Genomic DNA, 13,520 nt, shown 5'->3' with positions numbered 1-13,520 from the left:
TTTTTAAACATAAAAAGTTATTCTGCAAGAATTAGTTGCAAATTTAGTTTTTCGGTGTACCAATCTCTGCCTATAACAAGCTACATCATCCAAATATTCAAAATTATAATGAAAAAAAAACACAGAAAACTAAAAGCTACCAGGGTTGAACTGGGTTGAAAGCAAAAATTGCGGTTTGAAAGTCAAGGTCCAGTCAAAAATCAGGAAAAATCACGAATTTGAAATTTGGATAAATGTGAGATAATCTAGAAAACAATGACAACATTCTTTACTTATAAAATTAAATTAAAAAAGAAAATCCATAAATATAATCAAATTTTATATATCGTTAACTTGCCAAGTGTATTGCATCAAGCGTTCTCTTCAAATGCATTTTCTGCAAGTGAAGTAAAGAAGATACGTGTCACATATTTGCAAATGGAAACTAAGTGAACAGCATTCTACGAAAGCAATAAATACAAATATGCTCCCAGCGTAGAAGTAGGGCGGAAAACAGATTTATTTTGACATCGCAATCCCCGTCGCTGCGAGAATGCATTATTGGAGCACGGATTGTTTGCCAATATTTTCGCCCAAGATCGTATTTATGTGTTGCGAACGTGTGCACGTTTTACTATTGTGAGCAGTCTTGTGATCACTCTCGCCGATCGGTATTTCAACCTCTTACCACACAAACAGAGATAGGTTGGCGAAACGTGGATTGGAAAGAGGAAGAAGAGAAAAAAGCTTCCTCAAACACAAAAGTTTCAATTGCTTTGCCAGACTGTGATATATCAGAAAATGCTTTTTTTCCTTTTTCTATCTCAGCTCTCTACATCACAATTTCCTGTTATATTTTTTGTGATATTCCTCTTTCTCTTAAAACTTGGGAAGCAGAAATTAATTAATTAGTAAATCAAAGCTAATGCAAAGTGGCAGTTCCATTAGGGAGGATTTTTTTATCCTTTCATCTGCCGTTCTTTGTCAAATGTGATTATTTTGGATTCTCCTCTGGAGACAGAAAAGTTTCAGCAAAAATGTTTGACAGGCGGCGCCCTTCTTTCCATTCTGAAAATCTACTTTCATTCTCGGAGCTTTCATTCAAACCCAACTTAAGCAACATTTACAGAAAATGAAATTATACAGCTTTTTTTAGTTTTTATCTTTTAATTCATAATTTATTGCTTTGACTATACATGAAACAGTAATAATGCTACAATATTTATAATCGGCATCAATACAAAATAATCAATGATACATACAAACACATGACTAACAAAAATCAAAATAATACAGGTCGCGGAAAACGCGCTTTTCCGCTAATGGTCGTTTATTTAAAAAGCAACAGCCTGAGAGAAGGCACGAGTAATTTTTCCCATTTAGAATTAAATTTTCGTTAACATTCGAAAAGCTGCTGGATTAGTACTGAAGCTGCAGAAATGAGGAATACAACCAAGAGAGTTTGACATAACTTGTCAAAAATTAAAATAAAAAGGTCATTTACTGAACATAAGAAGGTTGATTTCCCAGAGCGAGTCTGAATTTATACTTAAACTTTCACTCCGAGGGGAAAGAAAAACGGCAAATTACAAACACTTATTCCAAGGCAAAATTCAGATGTATTAGCGAGAGTCCAGCATATATTACAAAATATATTCTTCTATTATTTAAAGATTAAATAAGTCGCAATTTGGCATTTGAGCTGACATCAGTTTCTTGTTTCCACTCGTCTTTGTTTTATCTTGAAAAAGACTGAATCATTCGTGCGCTCGTCGTTCAACAGTTAATCAGCAGTTAATTAGTTAGTTAATTAATCACAGACGGAATACACATCACTGTGCATAGTGTGGTATGCAGTTCGCGGCGGTGCCACCAGGGGACGGTTGTGTTCAGCACAGCGCCCGCAAGAGCAGCAAACCGGTGGCCAGGAGGAAGCTGACGAAGCCGGGCACCACCACGGACACCCCACTCTTCACCTGGGTCTTTGGAGGCGCTGAAATTACATTTTAACACAATTAATTCTCTGTTATTTTGAACTCATAAAATTTTAGATTGGTCAATTTAATAGTAATTTGTTTATTAACGTTTAAAATGCTTATTTTGATAACTCAAATAATAAGTCAATTTTTCAGATATTTTCTTTTTAATTCCGTGCTATGGATTATTTTAATAACAATTAGCTTCATAAATTAATTTTTTTAATTGCTAGTTTTATTAAAAAAGAAGTCATTCTGGATTTTTTTTCTCTTCATTAAATTAATAATTTTTGGTATTGTAAAAAATTACCTGTAATTGGCTTCCAAGGCTTCGTTGGCGTCGGTTGGGGCAGTTTGCTGGAGAACCACGAGGTGGTCGGACTTGTAGGCCTCATAGAAGGCACCCTTGGCGAATAAGGGGTGGTTGTTCTTGGTTGGCACTGGACTGCTGCAAAAAATGCCAATGTCTCATTAAAAACGTGTTCCACAAATTTATTAGCGACTGTGCCAATATGAAATTACATAAAAAATCTTAAATTTAAAGAAAACTGGAGATTCAACGTCTGATTTTTTTAATTATTGAAATTCGATTTTGAATGAAACTAGAGTTTAAAAGAAAACGAATGAAAGAAAAGAAAATCAAACCTTCTCCACGTTTTGAGAGGCGCATTCCGTTGACTGTGATGTCCTTGAAACGGGTGCAGTGCGAACCGGCCTCCTTGATGTAGATTTCGTCCTTGGACACAATGAGACCGACGAAGCACTCGTAACTGTTGCCCAGATCCTTTCTCTGGGTGTAGGTGTAAGTGAAGCCGTTTTCCTCCCACTGGCCCAAACACCTGTACTCGCGCTCTGCAAACCATAAAAATTCCGGCGTCAGAAAAAATACAGAGATTTTATTAAACAACAAAACGAGGTGACAAAGATGTGAAAAAAAAAACAATAAACGATGCTGGGCGTTGCGTAATAATTTGTGAGAGTGTTAAATAATAATTTGTTGCGAAATATAAAAACTTGTTCCTAAGGCTAATTAACATACAAAAGCGGTGCTCACAATACAACAATGATGCATGCAAATAAAAAGGGTGGAAAGGTGAAAATTAAAATTTGCCAACGGTGCTCTGCTGCTGGAAAAAATTAGTGCTGGACACAAAATTAACACACACAAAAATCGTGCCTTGCTTGTCTCAATCAGACAAGTACCTTCTCTTTTAGTCGGAAGAGGGTTGATTCTCTGAGGTCTTTGGAAGGGAGGGGGTGGCATAGGGGTGGTTGGCGGAGGGGGTGGCAGACGAGGTGGAGGAGTTTGCCAGGAGGGTCTGCTCAAGTTTCCGTGGGTTCGGGGAAATGTCCACGGATCATAGACTTCATCGTCAAAGGTCGGGGGTGGGGACGGGGGTGGGGGGTTGAAGTTACGGGGTTGGAGGTGGTCAAAACGGCTAAAACCGTAGCCGCCGTACGACCGCGGTTGATAATTGTATCCGTAATTGGGAAGGGGATAGCCTGAGTTGTCGTAGTGCTCCGGCGGAAGGGGTGGCGGAGGGTTGTCGTAAGGGTTGTTCGGGGGTGGGTCGTCGAAAAGTTTCTCCTGAGCGGGATTTGCGATTTGCTCGGACGGCTCTGTGCTCGACGGAGCCGCCGAGGTGGAAGGGGTCAGTGTCGTCGAAGAGGGTGGAACGGGGGTGGAGGTCACGGGGCGAGGGTCGGAGATATGGAAGATTCGCCGCGGCTGCTGCCGCCTCCACCGAGACAGGATGCGCACTGGCTGTCGAGCTGCAAAATGTTAATGCGTCCCCATGACAGCCCATGTTAGTTTTATTTAAATTTTTTAGTTAGCAGATTAATTAGTTATTTACAAGTATGCATTGATAGGTTTTTTTACAGTTTATCAAACTCACCTTCGAAAACGTCTGTAGGCATCGAGCAGTCAAATACTGTAAAGAACATGATCTCAGGGTTGTTGCAATCTGAGTAGAGTTTGGCGCAGAGGCCGTCAATGTCCGGAATCATTCCCAGGTACTCGCCGGAAATTGGACAAGGAGATTCTTGCATAATGTCAATTCCTAGAAAAAAATATCCATCTTCAGAATTGAAGCAAAATACAAAATACATTTCAAATTTTCATATATTTGTAAAGATTTTCTATCAAAAATATTATTAAAAAATCATATTTATAATATTTAAATATTTCTTTTTTCTTTCAAATTTTTCGCTTTCTGCTTAAAATATATAGATATTTTTTAAATACTTAAATCACTTCATCTAAATTTTTTATAAAAGCTTCAGTAAATTACAAAAATTGCAATGTCCGACTTCAAATACAAAATAATTAATAAAATTAATTAAATCCAATACTCACTTCCTTGCGTTTGCCATGCGGATCCAGTTTGGTCAAAGGCATTGTCCATGCACAGGGTTTCTTTGAAGCTGTCGCTGGTGAGTTGGCCTGGAAAAACAAAGACTTATTATTTTTCCTCTGGGCGGAGCGTTCTGAGAGAGATAAGATCGAGAAAAGCTAATTTCAGATTGCTCGCGTAGGCTTCGATATTTATTCGAACGAGAGCGTGTGTTTTTGCACCGTCTCGTTCTCTTTTGCGCCGGGCGAAAAATACATTCACCAGGAATTTTAAAGCACGCTCTGCGGAAAGCTGCAGAAACAGGTATGTACAAGAGAGCAGAAATGGCTCGCGGACGCCTACGCGACATGCCGGGGCAGGTAAATTGGCCGACATCCAAATTAAGAGAAGAGCCAGGATGAAATGGAAAGGAATGAAGAACAAACTCACTCATTTTCAACTCCATCACGTTGTTGGCGCGCTTCTTCATCTGCATGCAACTGTAGCGGTCCTCTCCACTGGAAATTAGGAAAAAAGGGTTCAAATTGCTTCAAATTCAAAAAAAGGTATGAAAATTAAAAAAAAAAATTATTTTTTATTAAAAGATGAAAACTTGTTTAAAATTATTATGAAAATTTATTTAGTAAATAATTTCTAAACAGTAAATTTTAATCTCTTTATAGAATTCATGGATTTTCTTTCATCGCTTGTTTCTCTCTGGGAATACTGACCACTGGTTTCTGGTGTAGATGCCGAACTTCTCGCTGTCGTCGCCTAAATTGTTGCCGACGCACCTGACGGTGGAGACGTGGAATGACTTCTGGTCCCGATAGGTGAGCTGGTTGCCGTTCACGTGCAGATTCTCCCAGTGTCCTTGTGCCCATCTTGGGAAGCTGCAATAAAAGTAATGAGCTCAACCCGCAATAAATAACCCCCGCGTGCGTGTGCTCGTTTATTATTTGCGTCGGCATTTTTTAATTTGACCTCTGAAAGTGCCTAATTATTTTACAGATTTGTTTTTAAAAAAAAAAAATCTATAAAATAAATAGACATCTTCATCTCCTTTTTTTATTATATTTTTATGCTAATAGAGGTCAGAATTCAAATAAAGATGTCTCACATTCCACTATTCTCTGGTAAAATTAGTGGCCCATTATTTATACATCTAGTGTGTCGCATTAATGCTGTGGTCATTTGTTGTGGCAAAAAAGGAGCGGGTCATCAAAATGCCTTCAAATACACAGCAGGTTGGGATAATTTGACGTTATAAAATAATACTCACTGGCAGTTGCTCGTCTCGACGGGGTAGGGCCACTTGGTTTTGGGCACCGGGTTGAGCACCATCGTCTCAAAGCCTCTGGTCGCGCTAGTCAGGCCGGAGGTGCAGGTCGAGTCGCTGGAAAAGGCCATCCTGATCACGCCGCTGCGAGCGTCCTCCTCGTACAACTGCCAACATTATGCAAATTTCCAAATGAGAGTTCGTATGTACAAGTTTCGCTTTCTTTGAAGTGCGGCCGTTGATTTTATCAGAGTGGGTTCGCGGAAATAAATTTCGTAGGTTTGTGGCTCCTCTGCCACCTGGACAGGAATGAGAGAATAAAAATTGTGGATTTGTTTGCTTTTAATTAATGCAAATTCGCATTCCGAGCTGTCTAATGAGAGTTAATGAATTTTTTTGTACATTTGCCTCTGCAGGATTATTATTTTGAAATTAATTTAAAAACCACGTATTTTGCTTTCGATTTCAATTGATAGTTCCTATTTTTAGTGAGTTTTGTTTGTTAAATTATTTTCTTGAATTTTGGCAACTTTTTCTGCTGAAAATTAAGGCTCTTTAGGTACAAATTTATTTGATTGACTTTACAATATGCAAGCAACAGAAGTTGCTAGCAAGGAGTTGAAAAATAAAGCTTTGAAACCTAAAGTTCAATAAATTTGTCAATAACAGGAAACCGCATTAATTTGCAGCATTGGCGAGCAGCCAGCCGAGATGGGTACGGAGCAAAAAGTCTCTTTCTCTCTCAGCATGAGAAACAAGAGATGGAATAATAATAAAAAGAAGACCCCTATGTGAGCACACACGTACATAAAATAATGCCCATCACACACGTTGCCGGTCGGTGTTTTGCGAATTCCGAGCCGCCCCGGTGCAAGAATGCGAGTGACCACGCCTAAGCAACTGCCAGCCTCTTTTTTCCTCTGCGTAAATAAATTACCGTGTGGCTCTTCGCAGCGAGGCGGCGCGACCACTTGTTCGGAAAATTACAAGGGTCTGTGCGGAATAATTGCGGCGCGCATCGCTCGGCCAAACATGCTCCGAATAAGAATTTCGCACTTAGCCGCGCTTTTCTTGTTAACTCGCGTCGATTTGGCGCCGCTTACACGTGTATCCGGGCATATTATTATTAGGCCCCGCTGCCATTATTGTATTATTTTCCTCTGCCAGACAAGTGCAAATATTTGCGTCCGAATCGCCCCGCGGGATTCCACAGCGTAATTCCCTAACCGGATTTCGGGCAATTTGCAACTCATTTCGCTACAACTTAATCTGAATTTAATTCATAACTTTTACTAACGAAGCTTTCGAAATTTGCTTTGCTAATTTTATTTGATTTTTAAGCGGAAAAAACAATAAATTACCTCTACAAATATTCTTGTAAACACAAAAATAAGACAATCAAATTGATGAAAAGTTTAGCAGACTTTATTTTTCAACTTCTACAAATTTTGGGCTTAAATAATAAAATAAATTTTAAATCTGCAGATTAACCCATCCACAATGAAAAATGATGATCAAAAGTATAATAAAAATAATTTTATGGGAATTTTAATTACATTCCCAAGTCTCGAGCTGCCTCATTTTTAAATGATGATTCCTAATGAAGTCATTGCAAACCAGCGAGTCTCATAGGCTTTCAAAAGCAAATTTATATGCCTTTGGCGAGAGCTATGCGCTGACAATTTTATAATCTGCGAGAGGCACTACTCGGCCCATAAATTGCCACCGCGATAAGCGGCGGCGACACGAGCCGAGCTTTTTATTGTTTACGGACATTAATAATGCGAGCATCGAAATCTCCAGCTCGTAAATCGAGCGAGTGATAAAAATTCATTATGCGCGGTGGCGCGCCGGCGGACCGGTTTGATTTTTTCTCGGAACTTTTAATCGAACTCCGATAACAACCCACTCGCTCTGGATTTTGTCATTATTCAAATTTTTTCAATATACACGAATGAGAAAGACACTCTTGATTGCAATAATTAATAAAAAGCAGTTTCAAATAGGAATTTAACGGATGACGCCTTTTCGTCGTAATCTCCAATCTTTTTAAGTAAAAAGCCACTCGGCCAGTTTGAGAAGCGAAATAATGTGTCTTTTGCGAAATAAAATATATACTCACGGCACATCTGTATTGGGCTCTGCGTCCGCCATCTGATCTTGTGTCCAGCAGGGCCAGGTACTTCTGGCGACCAGGGCCAGTCCAGTGACCAAGGCATTGGAATTTAATGTCTGAAAATTTGTAGAAAATATTTTTAATATACAATAAATTGAGGAAAATGAGAATATAACAATAAAAAGCTTAAATATATCATTAAAAATACCAATATTTAATTTTTTTTTTAAACTCAAGATTTGATTTTTAAGCTTAATTATTTAATTAATAGAAAGGCTCCTCTATATAAATTCTAAATTGAGCGCCAAGAGAGGTATATATAATAATATTTAATGAGATTAAAAACTGGCTCCGATCGATGCATTAGCGGCCATGCGGCAAAAAAGTAATTAAAATTCGCAAAGGAGCCGCTCCATCACTCACGATAATTTCTTTCTTTTTCTCCCGAGACCAATTTCCATCCCTGCTCTCACTGATTGATCGATCTTTCTGCTTTCAAGCGTCCATTTTCACATTTATACGAGGGCGGCACTTGTTTGCTTTTTAATTACGATCGGAATTCCCAGATAAGCGCGCCTCTCTTCTGAATTAATTATCCCTCGGCACGTCACTCACTCTCGCTCGTTTTTTACTCACCGTGGTTCTCGAACGAGCACCGACGAAACTTGACGTTGAGTTCGGAGCCGCGCGGGCAGTTGTCCAGTTCGGAGAAGGGCTCAGGACACTCGGATCTGTCCTCCGTGCCTTCGTTCAGGTTGTATGTGAATGTGTAGCGGCCACTGATGGGACAGAAATCTTGTTTTGTGTCCTCGCCGGAAATTTGCTTAGTTTCTGCAAACAGAAAAAATACGCACGTATGAAATATTTGCAATTTATAATTTAAATTTTAAGAAAATGTTAAACAGACAAGAAGTTGACTTATTAGCTATAAATTATTTCGATTTAATAAAAATGAATTGAAATCTTCATGAATTTTAATTTTTATTAACCATCACTGGAGTTTTTTTCTAATTTGATAAATATTATTGCTTTGCTGAGCAAATTTAAAATTTTAGTTGATTTGATTTTGGATTAAGTTTCACTCACAACCAGAAATTTACAGATCTTTATAAAATTCGCGGAAATCTGGTCAATTTCAAAATTTTAAAATGCTTTTAGCCAACATTTAAATATTTTACAACTCCATCAGGGAAGCCCATTTGTTTGAACAAAACAAGTGTTGCACGCGGCACTCTTTTTGTCACAAAGGCAGCTCCAGAAAAAAGCCCGATTTGTCATCACCCTTTCATTGTTGCCGCCTGCATACTAATGAGCACAACATCAACAACAACAATGGACGAGGGAAACGGAGGTTATTTCGAAAAGAAGCGAGTATTAAAATGATAATAATAATGACCCGCCTTATAATGGAAGACGCACAATGTTGGTGAGATGCACTTCTTGCAGGCATGTAACATTTTCAAGCATTGTTTTGTGAGAGAAGAATGTCTCGCTCACGGTCATTAATATTCACGTGGGCACTCGTGTTCGCTGCGCCTCGCAAATAAAACAAATAAACAAATCACCGACCGCGACTGGGTTCTCCGAAGCCGATAAAAAAGAGGCGGGTTTTTTTCCGATCGAAAGAAAGAAAAAAAGGAGAGAGCCATTTCTAAAAATACGGGGTGACTCTGCCTCTTTTGAAAACTGCTGATATTTAGAAAAATTAATACACACACCTCTGTTTGGAAGAGGACAAAGGTGAGCGCATAATTTATGTCCCTTATAAAAAACACATTTTGTTGCGAGTTAATTTCGTGTCCGTGATGTCACTTCCAAATAAAAAATAAATAACTCTCACATTACTTCGAAGGCACTAATAAACTGGCTGATCCTCTTTCCAGCTTAATCTTCGTATTTGAAACGAAAGTAGTCATTTATTTTATATAAAAAAAATTGAGCTTGGAGAGCGCGTTAATAAATATATAACGATCTGAAAAGTGGCAGACGCGAAACTCAAGACGCCTCGGTGAAACCCAAACTCACTCCGGCTTTGTGTTTTCAACTGGCTTATTCGAGAGAGTATTGTCTCGGGAAATAAGAAAAGAAAACTGGGCCCAGGTGACACCAGAAAATATGAAATATCGGGACGAATGCGTCTCGGATTTCACTAAGGTGAGCGAGCACGTTCTCCCCGAGACGCTTTTCTCATTTGTCCTTAGCTGACGCGGCGAAAGTCAAATTTAATCACCGAGGCCGTAATTTGATAATGGGGTTTGTCTCATTAAAATTCAGCTGGGGTCTAATTCTGTAAGATAGAATCGTTCCATTTCCATTTCTATTTCATTTTCCATTTGCTTACCCATTCTATTTCGTCGCCTTTTTTGATAACGACTTCTATTTCGCAGCCTATCCATTTCCATTTCTATTTCGTCGTCAATGTTAATAGTTGAGCCATTTATTTATTTATATTTAATTTAATTATTCCCTATGCTTACAGTGCTCTTCGAATGGTTTTTAATATTCAGGTTGATAAAATTATATGAATTATTTAATTATCAATGAAAATGTATATTTATAATTCTTATATGTCTCTCGCACCCCCTTTTAATCGAATCTTTTTATGGCTCATAATTAGAGGGGATCAAGATAATTTTTCCTTTCACGAAGTTAATTAAATCAATTTCTTAAAAATTGGTTGAATTGAAATACAATTATAATATTTTTTTTTAGCAAATTAGCAACCATGTATTTTATATTATTTAATTCATCGCATGCGCTGTTTGGTACCAAAATTTGATTCCACACTTTGGTAACACAATTTGCTCCCACAATGTAGTACCACAATTTGCGCCCTCACTGTGGTACCTCCATTTGCTCCCACACTGTGGTACCACAATTTGCGCCCACACTGTGGTACCACAATTTGCTCCCACAATGTGGTACCACAATTTGCGCCCAAACTGTGGTACCACAATTCCCGCCCACACTGTGGTACCACAATTTGCGCCCACAATGTGGTACCACAATTTGCGCCCACCCTGTGGTACCACAATTTTCGCCCACACTGTGGTACCACAATTTCCGCCCACACTGTGGTACCACAATTCCCGCCCACCCTGTGGTACCACAATTTGCTCCCACACTGTGGTACCACAATTCCCGCCCACACTGTGGTACCACAATTCCCGCCCACCCTGTGGTACCACAATTTCCGCCCACACTGTGGTACCACAATTCCCGCCCACCCTGTGGTACCACAATTTGCTCCCACACTGTGGTACCACAATTCCCGCCCACACTGTGGTACCACAATTTCCGCCCACACTGTGGTACCACAATTTCCGCCCACCCTGTGGTACCACAATTTCCGCCTACCCTGTGGTACCACAATTCCCGCCCACACTGTGGTACCACAATTCCCGCCCACCCTGTGGTACCACAATTTCCGCCCACACTGTGGTACCACAATTTCCGCCCACACTGTGGTACCACAATTCCCGCCCACACTGTGGTACCACAATTTCCGCCCACACTGTGGTACCACAATTTCCGCCCACCCTGTGGTACCACAATTTGCTCCCACACTGTGGTACCACAATTCCCGCCCACCCTGTGGTACCACAATTTCCGCCCACCCTGTGGTACCACAATTTCCGCCCACACTGTGGTACCACAATTTCCGCCCACCCTGTGGTACCACAATTCCCGCCCACACTGTGGTACCACAATTCCCGCCCACACTGTGGTACCACAATTTCCGCCCACACTGTGGTACCACAATTTCCGCCCACCCTGTGGTACCACAATTTGCGCCCACCCTGTGGTACCACAATTTGCGCCCACCCTGTGGTACCACAATTCCCGCCCACCCTGTGGTACCACAATTCCCGCCCACACTGTGGTACCACAATTTCCGCCCACACTGTGGTACCACAATTTCCGCCCACACTGTGGTACCACAATTTCCGCCCACCCTGTGGTACCACAATTCCCGCCCACACTGTGGTACCACAATTTACGCCCACAATGTGGTACCACAATTTGCGCCCACCCTGTGGTACCACAATTTTCGCCCACACTGTGGTACCACAATTCCCGCCCACCCTGTGGTACCACAATTCCCGCCCACCCTGTGGTACCACAATTCCCGCCCACACTGTGGTACCACAATTCCCGCCCACACTGTGGTACCACAATTCCCGCCCACCCTGTGGTACCACAATTTCCGCCCACACTGTGGTACCACAATTTCCGCCCACACTGTGGTACCACAATTTCCGCCCACCCTGTGGTACCACAATTTGCTCCCACACTGTGGTACCACAATTCCCGCCCACACTGTGGTACCACAATTCCCGCCCACACTGTGGTACCACAATTCCCGCCCACACTGTGGTACCACAATTTCCGCCCACACTGTGGTACCACAATTTGCGCCCACACTGTGGTACCACAATTTCCGCCCACCCTGTGGTACCACAATTTGCTCCCACACTGTGGTACCACAATTTGCTCCCACACTGTGGTACCACAATTTGCTCCCACACTGTGGTACCACAATTTGCTCCCACACTGTAGTACCACAATTTGCTCCCACACTGTGGTACCACAATTCCCGCCCACACTGTGGTACTACAATTCCTGCCCACACTGTGGTACAACAATTTGCTCCCACACTGTGGTACCACAATTTGCGCCCACACTGTGGTACCACAATTTGCTCCCACACTGTGGTACCACAATTTGCTCCCACACTGTGGTACCACAATTCCCGCCCACACTGTGGTACCACAATTCCTGCCCACACTGTGGTACCACAATTTGCTCCCACACTGTGGTACCACAATTTGCTCCCACACTGAGGTACTTTTGACTCAACGCCTTATTGATATAATTTTTTATACATTTTATTGACTTGAGTATATTAAAAATCGTTTGAAAATTAATGTAAGCGCATAATATATGCAATAATTAAATTAAATATAAATAAATATATATAAATATAAATATGGCTCAATTATTAAAATTGACAACGAAATAGAAATGGAAATGGAATGGCCAGCGAAATAGAAGTCGTTATCGAAAAAGGCGACGAAATGGAATGGGTAAGCAAATGGAAAATGAAATAGAAATGGAAATGGGACGATTCTATCTTACAGAATTAGACCCCTGGTGAAATGAATGAAAAGGGTAATTTAATATATGCGTTTCATTTTTAATAAAAATAGAAAGATATTGAAAGAAAAAACTAATTTAGTAATTATTTTCATTCCACGCAATTTTTCGTGTGTATCAAATTTTCAGACACGCACGCATATAGGAACACCTGTTGCCGATCATCTAATGTCCATTCACCAAAAAGCACACACGCGTCTCCGTTTTTTTGGAGAACCGCACCTTTTGCGTGAAACACGATCGTGCAGTCGAAAAGCGGCGGAAACGCCGACGTCCTCTCTCTTCTTCAACCACTTTTCTGAATTAATCATAAACATTGGAAACTATAGCAGACACCAGCAGAAATAAATAAACGAGCGTGTATATATATATTTATCATCATAAAACACACACTGGTCGTCTCAGCAGTCGGATTCGCGTGCTGCCGGCTGCTTTTTTGTGTTTATACTTTACGGCGAGAGCCCGAGGCGATTCAGATATATCGTGATTTGGAGTCGGGCAATTATAAAAAAGCAGGAGCTCTAGAGGTGAAAGAGTCATCGCCACCTAGCTTTTTTTTCTTTCGCCGCAAAAACTGTGTAGAAAAAGAAGAAGCTCTGGGACCGGAAACGAGGTGCCGAAAGACGAAAACGCGAAAGGGGCGAAATTAATTGGCCGCGCTGCGAAAACAAACTGGC

The 13,520-nt window shown here is 40.7% G+C and overlaps 1 protein-coding gene across 1 annotated transcript in view; it reads right to left on the bottom strand.

Annotated features, from left to right (window-relative positions):
• Window positions 1-1,133: 1,133 nt before the first annotated feature.
• Window positions 1,134-13,520, bottom strand: part of LOC132205827 (uncharacterized) — a 35,217-nt gene continuing 22,830 nt past the window's right edge. Inside the window, exons 4-13 of the mRNA XM_059635142.1 lie at window positions 8,323-8,517; window positions 7,693-7,802; window positions 5,574-5,737; window positions 5,023-5,184; window positions 4,742-4,809; window positions 4,315-4,401; window positions 3,854-4,018; window positions 2,601-2,807; window positions 2,266-2,403; window positions 1,134-1,972 (exon numbers count right to left, since the gene is read on the bottom strand). Coding sequence (XP_059491125.1) covers window positions 1,869-1,972; window positions 2,266-2,403; window positions 2,601-2,807; window positions 3,854-4,018; window positions 4,315-4,401; window positions 4,742-4,809; window positions 5,023-5,184; window positions 5,574-5,737; window positions 7,693-7,802; window positions 8,323-8,517 — 1,400 coding nt within the window. The 3' untranslated portion in view covers window positions 1,134-1,868. The remainder of the gene's footprint in view (window positions 1,973-2,265; window positions 2,404-2,600; window positions 2,808-3,853; window positions 4,019-4,314; window positions 4,402-4,741; window positions 4,810-5,022; window positions 5,185-5,573; window positions 5,738-7,692; window positions 7,803-8,322; window positions 8,518-13,520) is intronic.

This window comes from Neocloeon triangulifer, unplaced genomic scaffold (assembly GCF_031216515.1).
Source record: "Neocloeon triangulifer isolate White Clay Creek 2 clone unplaced genomic scaffold, ASM3121651v1 ptg000003l, whole genome shotgun sequence".
NCBI classification, from domain to species: Eukaryota; Metazoa; Arthropoda; class Insecta; order Ephemeroptera; family Baetidae; genus Neocloeon; species Neocloeon triangulifer.
Note: the sequence above shows the minus strand (reverse complement) of the source record. Positions and strands in the feature narration are given on the sequence as shown.